The sequence below is a fragment of the Theropithecus gelada genome, chromosome 6 (genome assembly GCF_003255815.1).
Source record: "Theropithecus gelada isolate Dixy chromosome 6, Tgel_1.0, whole genome shotgun sequence".
Classification (NCBI taxonomy): Eukaryota; Metazoa; Chordata; class Mammalia; order Primates; family Cercopithecidae; genus Theropithecus; species Theropithecus gelada.
The window spans coordinates 134,039,896-134,053,171 of NC_037673.1; the positions used below are offsets into that span (position 1 = coordinate 134,039,896).

A 13,276-nucleotide genomic window follows, 5' to 3' on the forward strand; every position below is an offset into this window, starting at 1 on the left:
TATTTGTCCACATATTTTATAAAATCTCTCTCCTCTATGTGATTATAAATTCTGCAAAGGCAGGTATCTTGTTTTTATCTGTTTGCCAGTGTCTCTCCTGTGACTAATACGCTATTTGCCACACAAAGAAATATTTCTTCATAGGATGAATAAATTAATAAAAGCATGAGTGAATGTACGTATGGTTCTCTTCCTACAGCAGCACACTACCAGATATCTGACTTCAGATAACCAAAACTGATGAAAAAATTAAAACAGCAACATCACTCAGCCTGGAAATCGTTCTTCAGCTTTCTATTACTGCCTGCAGTCAGTAAAAAAGACTTTCACTACGAGTCCACAAAGAATAAGGAAATGACTGAAGCATACTGGTTTGATAGGAACGTTTACAAGCTGAGAGACTTCAGTGGAACTAATTCTAACCATGAGTGCAGGATGACATAGGGATGGAGAATGTCTGACAGTCAATATGGTAGACTGAACTGCTTTGGAAGGAATCTTTCCCTGTAGCTCCAAACACGTGAAAATGATGTATTACAGAAAAAAATAAAGATTTGAGCCATACACAAAAGCCAGAAGAAAATGCTTGAGTGTTTTAAATAAGAAGGAATTCAATCCAGGCAGCTGAGTGGAAGTTGAAGCCAAAATGGCTCCCAGAGACAATTCAGATATGGGCTTTAACTGAGGACTGCTGTCCCATTGGGTAGGGTGTCTAGGCCACAGGCTCCTGTGGACAGATTTGCCCCAGCTGTAAAACTAAGACTACATGAACTCTGCCCATGTGCTATGAGTAAGGGGAAGGAAGCTCACCATCTCCTATGGGCTGAGGAATGCAGTGGGGTGGGAGGCAAGGGAAAGGGGCAAGATAGGGAGTAAAAACTACATCTTCAAGAAACCCAAACCCTAGGCTCATGCCACCTACAAATTTAGAGTTTGAACTGACATCACCCAGGTGGTATAGGAAATATCTAAGACAATGTCTAATACAAAACCTTTTTCCTAAACCAGTAAACCTGCCCTATAGGGTCCACAGCCCAGGGAAAACCTAGATTCCCAGGATATGACATCCTCTGAACATGGAGTCACAATCAAAAATTGTAAATCACCAAGGAAATGAACTACCAAAAGACATATCAAAGATACAAAAAATAGTAGAATACCTGGGACAACCAATGAAAGGTGGCTTAAAGACTCTTCTCCATAATGTGTCCCTAAGGATACTAGATGCAGGAGATATTCTGTAGCAAAGGGGCTCAGGGGCCAAATGAGCCTAGGAAACACATCATACTGTATCCTCAAATACCCCTTAAAGGTTCACAAAGCTCATTACCATATAAAAGCTCTGACAAGTCCTGTAGTAAAGAAACCCGGTTACTCTTTTCAGCCAGTGTCTTCTAAATGTACCTGAGAATGCTTTAAAAACAAAACAAAACAAAACAAAACAAAAAAAACCTGGCCAGGCACCGTGGCTCATGCCTGTAATCCCAGCACTTTGGCAGGCCGAGGAGGGTGGATCATGAGGTCAGGAGTTCAAGACCAGCCTGACCAACATGGAGAAAACCCGTCTCTACTAAATATACAAAAAAAATAGCCGGGTGTGGTAGTGGGCACCTGTGATCCCAGCTATCCCAGCTACTGGGGAGGCTGAAGCAGGAGAGACGCTTGAACCCGGGAAGCAGAGGTTGTAGTGAGCCAAGATCATGCCACTGCACTCCAGTCTGGGTGACAGAGCAAGACTCCATCTCAAAAACAACAACAACAACAACAACAACAACAAACCCAAACACCTATAAACATCTTATAATACTGGTTGGGCGTGGTGGCTCACACCTGTAATCCCAGCACTTTGGGAGGCCAAGACGGGCGGATCACGAGGTCAGGAGATTGAGACCATCCTGGCTAACACGGTAAAACCCCGTCTCTACTATAAATTCAAAAAATTGGCCAGGCGCGGCAGCTCAAGCCTGTAATCCCAGCACTTTGGGAGGCCGAGACGGGCGGATCACGAGGTCAGGAGATTGAGACCATCCTGGCTAACACGGTAAAACCCCATCTCTACTAAAAATTCAAAAAATTGGCCAGGCGCGGCAGCTCAAGCCTGTAATCCCAGCACTTTGGGAGGCCGAGACGGGCCGATCACGAGGTCAGGAGATCGAGACCATCCTGGCTAACATGGTGAAACTCTGTCTCTACTAAAAAAATACAAAACACTAGCCGGGCGTGTTGACGGGCACCTGTAGTCCCAGCTACTGGGGAGCCTGAGGCAGGAGAATGGTATGAACCTGGGAGGCAGAGCTTGCAGTGAGCCGAGATCACGCCACTGCACTCCAGCCTGGGCAACAGAGTGAGACTGTCTCAAAAAAAAAAAAAAAATTGTAATATTGTCTTTATGGGATACAGTTAGGCAAATACTGACTTCAAGAAGAAAGTTCTCATTCCTTAAATCTCTTCACAGACTCCTACCCCATTCCCAGCCTCATCTCCCACCATACCCCATTGAAGATCCTTGATTCTCATCACAGAGGTTACTTTTCTCCCCAAGAACAAACTATTCCAAACTTCCAAGTCTTCAGTAGGAACAGTCCTACTATTCCTCCAACCTAAATGGCTTTCCAAAATTCTACTCTCATTCTCCAAAGTTTAGCTCAAAGATTCTCTTTTCCATGATGTCTTTCCTATCCAACAACCTGGAATAAAATATTCCACGTGCTTTCCTTGAACTATAATTATAAGCAATTATTTCTCTTGGCCACATACTGTGGACACATGTTTTCAGTATGTCTGCCCACCAGACTATGAGCCCCTGAATAGTAATGACTAGCTGTCACTCATCTCTGTACCCCTCATCAGGGTGGGGATGCATTAATAAGGAGCGGGCCTTGGGAGGCAGACACACACAGCTTCACATCATGGAGTTGTCTACTGTTAATGAGCTGTGTCACCTCTCTGACCCTTAGTTTCTTCCTCTGCAAAATGAAGAGAGTAATCTCTGCCTTGCAACTTGTTGTGAGGGTAAGAAATGATGTTCTGAACGTCATGCTGGACAAGAAAAATCAGACACAAAAGCACACATGCACCATTGTTCAGTTTATATAAACTTCCAAAACAGGTAAAACTCATCCAACAGGTGAGAAGCCAAGAAGGTAGATGCCCTTCCCAGGATAGGGGGTAGTAACTGGAAGGGGGTTCTGGGGTTTGTTTCTTGATCTGGGTGCTAGTTATGTGGGTATTTTACTTTGTAAAAAGTTTAGTTGTATACTTTATTTGTTTACTTCTCCATGAACTTACTTCAATACAAGCTTCCTGTTTAAAAAAAAATGATGTGTGAAATGTACCTGGAGAACACTGGTTGGTCATGGTAGATTTGGGGGCACAGTGCTGTGGTATTCTGTGCATGGGTGTCCTTTGGGAGAACACCCATTCTGTGCAAGAGTAACACCAAGGTAGGGCGTTAACAGATCACTGTTGGCAAGCTGAGAAGCTGGCAACTCTGATAACCTCAGAGTAAGGCAGGGCTGCCAACAGCTCGGCCTAGACAGCAGGGTACACCTGCTCAGTCACCTGGCAATGCCTCCACAGCAATCATGTAAGCCCAGGCCACCAGCTGAGGCTCTCCAGCCTGCCTCTCACAGCCTGCCTCCCACAACCACCTGGCTGGAAAGGCAAAGAATTCAGACAGAAGGGCATGGAACACCAATGATCCTGGGAGACAAGGGCCCAGTTGCTCCCAAGAAATAAGATATCAGAATTTGACCTGTAAAATGCAGTTTAAGGAGACAACAGCACATTTTAAAATGTGATAGTGCAAAGAGAAAGTAACCTGTAGTTCTTATTCCAGAACATACTTAACACTAATTTTTTAAAGAGACTTAATAAATTTCTCCCTGACCGGTATCTAAAATGCAGGCCATTTCCCTGTTAAGTCTCACTCAGAGGTGTCTCTGAAAAGCCTCAATGGTGTTTCATAAGAAGACATGGGATCTTGAGATGGAGAAATATATTTACCGGCTAGGAAAGCCAAGATTCAAAGAAGGCCAGTAAGTTGCTAGGTCCCAGAGCAATTCAACGGCAAAACTGCGCTCGAACTCAGGAGTCATATCTCTTTCCTTAGAGTGGATTTGTCCCAGAAGGTTGTTTACACTGCCCCTGGGTCACTGGTCACTGAGGATGTTCATGGCCAGAGCTGAACTTTGTGTCTCAAAAAGAAATACAATAAACATGCTGTCAGCTTACAGGCTTAGCCCTGACCCCTCAACACCCACCATATGGAAGAATCAGATGCCTTGCTTTAATCTTCTTGGCTTTGCCCTCAGAGTAGTGGAATGTATGATAGATGCACCTGACAGCAATAACTTAAGCATACCCTGAGAATGACTCTACGGTCTACAAAGAATGTGTGTTCAGTGTTCCAAGCTAAGGAATCAAGAACCTGGAGATTCATTCCTTATCTATGAGGAACATCTGAACCCCAGCCCATCCTGGGAAACGCAGGCCATATCGGGGATTGAGGCCCTTTGTTTTGTGTTAAATGAAGGTTGCCAGGTGAAGGTCACCAGCAGGAGGGTGTTAAGTGAAAATGCTACATAAACTGCATGCATTTTACAAGCAGTTGCAATTTCCTGTCCAGCCTGCCACCACTGGACAGCCCGGTATGTAAGTGCCCTCAATAAACCCTAAGACTTGTTTGCTGCCTCCAGGCCTCTTCTTCAACCTCTTGAACATGGTGCCATCCCTGCTGAAGTCAATAGGGGTCTGGCATGACATGAGGAAGGGGAAGGTCCTACACAATGAACTAGTGATTTTGTGTAACTCCCATCACAACCATTTGACCTCTCTCAATAACAAGAATTCTAAAATAAAAACCACATGAAGGAAAAACAAGAGCGAAAATGGCAAGGATTCATGCCCTCCCCTACCCTCTAATTCCCCTATCTGTCCTTACTCTCTAGAAAACTGTTAAAATTATTCCCATAACCTCAGCTGGCTCAGTGCAGAGTCCAGCCCCAGTGTGCCTCAATCCCTTGGGGAACATCTGCTGAGTCCTTCCGTGGCACCTCCTGGGGCACTGAGTCAGGCACTGTGTGTGATACAAAGATGACTAAGGTACCCTCACAGCCCTCAAGGTGTTTGAGGGCAGTAGAGGAGATAAGGAATGGGAATGAGCAAAAGTAAGTGACGTTGGAAGAAGAACAGTCTCTGAGCTCTGGGAGGGGTCCAGGCAGGGCTGGGGACACTGGGGAGCATGAGGTCACAATCACTCTCTGACTCTGCTAGGCACTGGGCCCCAGGTCACGCCAACAGCCCAGACCAATATGGGCACTGGGAAGACTTCCCCTTAAGAAAGGACCCAGTCAACAGTTATGACTACTACTAGGAGCAGTGCTAGTAGTAATAACCATAATAATAGCAGCAATAACAACAGTATCTTACAGTAATGAACAGTTCCTCTATTCTAAGCACTTTTCATATATCATCCCATTTAATCCTCATAACCTTACAAGATAGATACTCTACTACCATTACTCACCTTTTACAGATGAGAAAACTGAGCCATAGGGAGGTTCTTTTATTCGTTCTTTCAACAGCTATTTTTTCAGTGTCTACTGTGAACCTGATACCACTCCAGCAGTGACAAGCAGACAGACAAAATTCCTGTCTGTCTACTTGTAGATGGTACATACATTCTTGTGGGAGATAAACAACTTGCCCAGTGTTCTCAGCTTGTTTAAGTAGGGAACTCAAGATTCAAACTCAGCCCCTCTGACTGTACAACTTATACTTGCAAACTCCCAAGATGAAAGCTGCCTGTTACTTATACTCATCATTAATAGTAAAATATTACATTTCCTCTATTTTAAGATGCATGTGTTTTTTACATGTTAATGTGTGAAATCTGGCTTCATTTTATAATATATGTTCAAAGAAATCTGTGGGCTGCACGCAGAGTAAGTCATAATTGCTGTTATGCTGTTAAGTGTGGATTTAGCAGAACACAAGTTATTTGATTACCAACCCAGTTGAGTTTTCTGCAACTGTTAACATTATATGCCATTGAATTTTAACTTAAGATTCCTAATATTACTTCAAATACATTTTAAAATTCCACTATAAAACAGTATTGAAAGGAAAGGTTATTATGCATGCAAGAGATTGCTTGTCACACGCAATGTAATTAAAGGGGGTAGAAATCACTAAATCTCCTGGAGCAGACACAGAATTTTCAAAGCCTAAAGGACTAGCATTAAAATGAAAAACATCCAATTGTCAGAAGCTTCCAGCTATTTAACTTCCAGCAAGACATGATCAATTATGGAGAAATAAAACTATGAGGTTAGCCAAAGAGAAAATGTAGCCCAAGCCCCACTATTCTTTGATAAACCTCAAAATTACACTGCCAACCTTAACGGTACTAAAGGGATCAAGATCATGAAAAGCAGCACATAATTCTGAAGTTACATATAACTTTCAAGAAGCAAATATGAAATAGAACTTGGTTAATCTGAAAAATACCTATACTCCAAATTCTGGCTATACAGAAAGAGCAACTCATATGTAAGCATATGAATTATTGAGCAACACTGCAAACAATGTTTAAGTGTATACATTTAAAGTCATGTTTCTTTGTTTCTGGAAAGATATAATTAACTCAATGGCATATTTTACCATTATCAATGGCAAAATTGATACCATTATCATTATTAATGGTGCCTAAAAACAGATGATTGTGGCAATTACAATGACAACTGCCATTTATTGAGCACCTGCCAAACACTCTATTTGGTATTTTATATCCATTATCTCTAAGCCTCGTGACAACGCTATAGAGGAGGGACTCAGAATTCCCATTTTAAATTTAAGGAAACTAAGGTTGAAAGAGACTAGTGACTTCTCAAAGTCATATAGCCAGAAAGCAGACACTAGAACCAGGTTTGCCTGTGTCCAAAGCCCAAGTGGTTTTCAGGGCACTATAATGCCTCTCCCTATTAACAATCCACCCCTACTCCCACCCAGACACAGCAAGCACAGATTAGCCTTCATGTGCAGAAAACTTTCTATGATCTCAAGAGCAGGATGGGCCAGCATGAATTCAAAGTAATAGGGTCCCCCACTCTCAATCCACATACCCCAGGATGATTCAAATCCTGCTGTTTATATGAGTGCTTCCATTTTCTCACTCTACACTTAGAACATAATCAAGGGGGCCCCAAATTGACCAACTGTCTCAATATTCACATAGCCAATCAACTGACTGGTTCATTCCTTCCAATTGTGCCAATTTGGTAGCAAAATCAGAGCAGACAGTAAATATGCTTGGTAAGAAGGAAGGGCATCCTCTCAGTTTCTGACCTTAAGGCAGGAAGGGTCCTATGTGCACATATGCATTCAAGGAAGCTGAGGCCTCCCTGAGCCTAAGGGAGAGTCCAGTTGATTGTGCCAGTCACCTTCTGGGGATCCATTGCTAATCTCAGGGAAGCCCACGGTTTTAACAAACTACTGTTTTTCTTCTTGATCAAACTTTTCCAGGATGGCAGGCAGGGGTTCGTGAATTCTACCCCATTCTCTGGACATGCGAATACAACTTCATCTCGTATATAAAATTCTTGTCAATGTTTCTCCTGAAATATTCCCTCAGGAAAGAGCCTCAAGCTTGGATGCAAAGAGTGAACTAAGACATTCAAAAAACATTTATTGAGCATCTCTGAGGGTACAGAAAGGAATAAGATGTAGTCCCTACCATCAAGGAACTCAGTTGAATGTGGGAGGAGGATCAGCTCAGAACTAACTACGTACAATGAAAAGGAGAACAAGGTGAGTGTTATCCTGAAACACAGAGGAGGAAGGGATTAATTCCAGGTGCAGGGTAAATAATAAACTGGGCTAATACTGATTGAACACCTACTAGGTACCAAGGACTATACCAGGCATTTTACATATATTATCCCAATTAATTGCCCTGTGGAATATGTTCTAATACTATAATCCTCACTTTACAAAATGAGGAAACAAAGAAGAGGCAAAGTACCTCACCCAAGGTCCCATAACTAATTTGTAAATACTGGAGCTGAGATTTGGACCCTGCTGGCCAACACCGAAGCTTATGTTATTTTCACTATAGTAGACTACATCTACCAGCACAGAGACATTTTTCCTGGTAGAAGAGGAATCTGAATGTGCTTCCTCTTCTGTAATGTGGGGACAATAGCAATGCCTGCTTCACCGGGTTATCGTAGAGGGAATGAGCCCAAGAACATAAAGCACTCAGCATAGTGTTTGGCAAACTATAAGTGTTCAGTAAATAGTGACAGCTTTGTCGTCATCGTCATCACTGTCATTTCTTCTCTAAAGAGTCTAGAATGTAGCCGTCATGAGCCAGAAAGTCTTTTTTTTTTTTTTTATTTTTAAAGGGATTTAAAAGAAAAAAAAGCTGTTGTTTTTCTCTGAAAGAAAAGAAAAGATTGGCCGGGCACAGTGGCTCACATCTGTAATCCCAGCATTTTGGGAGGCCAAGGCAGGTGGATTGCCTGAGGTCAGGAGTTTGAGACCAGTCTGGTTAACATGGTGAAACCCTGTCTCTACTGAAAATACAAAAAATTAGCTGGGCGTGGTGGCAGATGCCTGTAATCCCAGCTACTCAGGAGGCTGAGGCAGAGGAATCACTTGAACCCGGGAGGCAGAGGTTGCAGTGAGCCAAGATCTCACCATTGCACTCCAGCCTGGGCGACACAGCGAGACTCCATCTCAAAAAAAAAAAAAAAGAAAGAAAAGATCTCACCAAACCACAAGTCCTTCCCATGACCACCTGACAAGTGAGGTTCCTGTTTCCCCAGTGAGCCACGTCATACCTTCTCTTCTGAAGAAACGGTCAGCTTGTCGCTGGATATCAAGCTGCACACCTGGTCCAGACTCAGGCTAAGAAATTCTTCTCCTAGCATCACCTCTGGAAAGTGCTGCTCTGTTCCAAAAAAAAAAAGCAGAACAAAACAAAGTTATAACACATTCCTGCCCTTCCAAGACAATCTGTGGGATTCACAGTAGAGTCCTGGAGGGGGCCGGGGGGGCCATGGAGGGAAAGGGAGTGAAACAAAGACAGAGACATCATGGCTGGAGGGAAACTTGCCTTTTAATTCAGCAGTGATGGCATCCACTATGATCCTCTGTCCTGAACATCAACACAGACGAAAATGGGGCAGACAGATCTGAGTTTGTATTTTTTCCATGCTCCATGAGATTAATAATAGCATTGCAGAAAAGCCTCACTGGGACCTGCCTCCATAATTGAGCTCATTTCCCCTCAGAGTGTAAGCTGGTGGAGTTGCAGACAGTGCACCCTGAAGCTCAGCCAAACAAAAATGGGTCAGAACTGTTGTGTGTCTGAGAGATCTCTGGGGGTTCTTATAGGAAGTCAACATTAGAAGGTCAGAAGACGGGATCATTCTTTCTTGCCCAAAGTCAAGCCTACTATTGTGAGTCTCTGGTTCATGAGGAGGCCCAATTAAGCATTCATCCAGGTGTGGTGGCAACAAGGTGACCCCACCACCCCTAGAACAGTCGACGGAGCCAGGCCTATGGAACTGTAAGACAGAGGGGAATGTGGTGACAACTAGAATAAGATAAAACCCACAGGCCAAAGCTCCACAGAAGGGAAATGCCAGGAACAATTCCTACCCTGACATTTTTCCAGGTCATCATCCTGCTATTAGAGAATTATATTCACTGAAATGTCATCTACTTCAGAAAGAAGGAGCCTAGGTTCAAACCCTGGCTTTGCCATTTATGATTATGTTTTTGGGCCAACGGCATCATTGCTATATTGCCCAGGTTGGTCATGATCTCCTAGGCTCAAGTGATACTCCTGCCTCAGCCTCCTGAATAGCTGGGACTATAGACACAAGCCACCGCACCTGACTTCATTAACTTCATAAAAATCAAACAAATAATTTAAGATTTAAATCATTTCTTGTGAAAATCATTTTTAACTTTTTATATTGAAATAATTTCAGACCCAAAGAATTCTCACATAAATTTCTACCTTCATCCAGATTCCCTAAACGTGAATAGTTTATTCTCAAATACTGAGTTATAAATAATATTTTCCATCTTCCACTGGACAAAAAAGGCTCCCCACTTGCTCCACACCAGCCTATTGATATTACCATGGTCACAACTAAAGGTTGTCCATCTTGAAACTCAGAAATATTTACACATAATAAGACAAATCTGAAAGTCAGTTTCTTTATGAAGGGAACCAACTGTCAACATCAACATGGTAAGAAGCTGGTCTTTACTTCTCTGTATATCAATACAAAAAAAAGCCTTTAATTTTTAAGTGAAACATTCAAAAAACCTTCTTAACTATGGAAATATTTAAGACTAGATAGTATTATTTTTTAAGTGTTCATTGCTAAAGATCTTAAAATAAAAGCAAGAGAGCAATCTTCTTTGGATGGTGAGAATTTATTCTTGGGCTGGAGGCTGGGAAAGTACTGGATTCTCCCTCCATTCCCTTTCTGATCCAAAAAGTCTTTGAACCACAGTCCCCTGTCGATTGGTAACACCCAAGAAACAGCAGATAGAAACAGTAGTCACCACACAAGCCACCACACCATGAGCAAGCACAGGACATGGAGGCTCTCTGGACCAGCCACAGCTGAGCTCAGCAGGACCACATGGTTCTAAGGAGAGTCCCGCAAACCAGCACCAACATCTCTGGCCCAGAGCCACATCTGGCCTTCCCACATGTATCTTTGGCTGACCAAAAACCTGACAGCTGGAGAAGGGAAAAGAACAAGAGGAGGTAAGAAAGTAAAATTCTATGCTGTGAAATAAAAATTTCCTTAGAGCTCATAAGGCTGTAGATAGGCTTCGATTTTAAAAGGGAAGATAAAAGAAGTGCAGTAATGTATATTCTAGGTGATGTGGGGAACAAATTAGAAATCCTTAGAGATAAATCAAGACAGAAAGTAGTCAGCACCCCACCTCCATCTCTCTGTCCCTCCCCTGCTGCAAGGTTTGAATCTAAACCCTTTCTTTCTGAAGTGGGCCGCTTCTCTGCCCATCTGGAAACCTTCCATTGAAATCCCATTCAGAAATCCTCCCAGGAAGCAGTATCTAGTGGGGAAGGGGCAACAAGAGAAATAGCAGGCAGCAGCTTTTCACCCAGGGCTGGCACCCAGGGATCTGTGAGGTTTGTAGGGCATAAGTGGAAAGAGACAAAGAAAGGGATCAAAGAGGAAAATGCCTTCCCTTTTCCATTTAGTCTGAGGAGACAGGAGTAACCCCCAAGTCTTTGAACTAGGGTCCCCTCTCTGTTAGCAACACTCAAGAAACAACAGGATAGAAAAGACAGAAACAGGATGCTCCAGCTAACTCCATTTCCTGGGAAATAGGATTTCCCCAGAAGACTTTGTATTCCAGTCAGCCCTCTCCACAGCTGCTTCCTGGAAAGAACCCACTTTGCTCCCAGAAGATACCTTCCTGAATCATCTTCTATTTTGAACAATTATTTGGGTTTTTTGTTTTGTTTTGCTTTTAATGTATTAATGGAGAATATAGTAAAGAGCCTTGGCTAAAGGGTCAGAAGACCTGGGCTCACGTCTTATAGTCACTTCTTCCCAGGCTTTGCCATCCATTTTATGAAGGATGAATATTATCAGCCTGTGTTCCCGCTTTCCAAAGTCCGGTTCTGTGAGCAGTAACTTTTTTTTTTTTTGAGATGGAGTTTCGCTCGTTGCCCAGGGTGGAATGCAATGGCACAATCTTGGCTCACCACAACCTCCGCCTCCCAGCCTCCCGAGTAGCTGAGATTACAGGTGTCCACAACCACACCCAGTTGATCTTTTGTATTTTTAGTAGAGACAAGGTTTCACCATGTTGGTCAGACTGGTCTCGAACTCCTGACCTCAGATGATCCACCCGCCTCAGTCTCCCAAAGCGCTGAGATTACAGGTGTGAGCCACTGCGGCCAGCAGCACCACTCTTTAACAGAAAAGATTTTCTGTATAATCAAGATATTCCTTGGAGCCAGGCACAGTGGCTCACACCTATAATCCTAACACTTTAGAAGCCTGCGCAGGAAGATCATTTGAGGCCAGGGGTTCAAGACAGGCCTGGTCAATAAAGTGAGGCCCCCTCTCTATTACAAAAAAAAATGTAACACATCCTTTGGGACTGCAGGTCCTATGGGCAAGGCTGTGCACCTGCAAGATCTTAGAGACCAAATTTAATTCTATCGAATTCAGCAAACTGTCCAGTGATATAGGTTATTCCGTTCCTTGAGGCTGCAGGTTTCCCATATATTAAATGGAAATAATAATAGTACATATCTCATAAAGGTGATATGGGCATTAAATAAAGAAATAGATGTAACTCACATTTACTGAGTCCACTGCAGGTGCTAGATAACTCATAATGTATGATGTATCAATTGCAGCATTCCTTCAAAAATGAAGAAACCAGAACTGATGTCTACAAGCAGCCTACTGCCTCACAAGCAAGACAAAACAAGGCACCAATAACTCCATCCCAAAGTCTACCTCTCACATGACTCAGAGAGGTACTTTCAGTACAAACAAAGACAGGGAACAGGAAAATTCAGAGCACGTGTAAAGAACAGTAATAGTGAAGTCTAGCTAGAACCTAGGTGATGTCTTCATTCATCCAACAAAGGTTTGCTGAGCACTCCCTAAGTATGAGGAGCTCTGCCCGGCTTTTGGAGATGCAACGGAGAGGCAGACAAGGCTAGATTCTGGGGGAAGAATGCATGTGCCAGGGGGCATAGTACCTTTTAACCATGGGCTAGCCCTTGAAGGGTAACTCTCCAATAATAACTAACTTTTCTTATCGTTTTGCATCTTTTTCTTAAAGAGGAGTGGACACAGAGAAAAATAAGTCAGTTAATTAAGAGTTCTGGTTAAGAGTCCTAGTTAACCAGGCTTTACTATAAGTAACAAATATTGTTTAAGTTCCATATCCTGCTTGGTAAAACACAATGAGTATGTTCCTGTCCATGTGGATGGGAAATTATGGAGAAGAGGAAGAGGCACCATATAACTTTCAGTCTTTTCCCCATCCAAGCAACACAAACATATCTTCCCAATGTTAAAAGGATGATAAAATTTGGGTGATACATTCCCAGGCAAGGGCTTTCTCTGGGGATACAGTTGCATCTTGGAGAAAGTTGAGGCCATTTCCTAATACTAGCTAACATCATTCTAAGCATTTTACATATATTATGTCTCTCAATCCCCACAAAAGCCCTACTAAAGTGAGTATCAAC

General features: G+C 42.9%; 1 protein-coding gene across 4 annotated transcripts in view; it reads right to left on the bottom strand.

Moving 5' to 3' along the window:
• The window catches only part of KLHL3 (kelch like family member 3), a 117,297-nt gene that overhangs the window by 51,990 nt on the left and 52,031 nt on the right, over positions 1-13,276 (bottom strand). For all 4 annotated transcript variants that reach the window (XM_025388597.1, XM_025388599.1, XM_025388600.1 and 1 more), the window contains one exon: positions 8,844-8,953. In XM_025388597.1, coding sequence (XP_025244382.1) covers positions 8,844-8,953 — 110 coding nt within the window. The remainder of the gene's footprint in view (positions 1-8,843; positions 8,954-13,276) is intronic.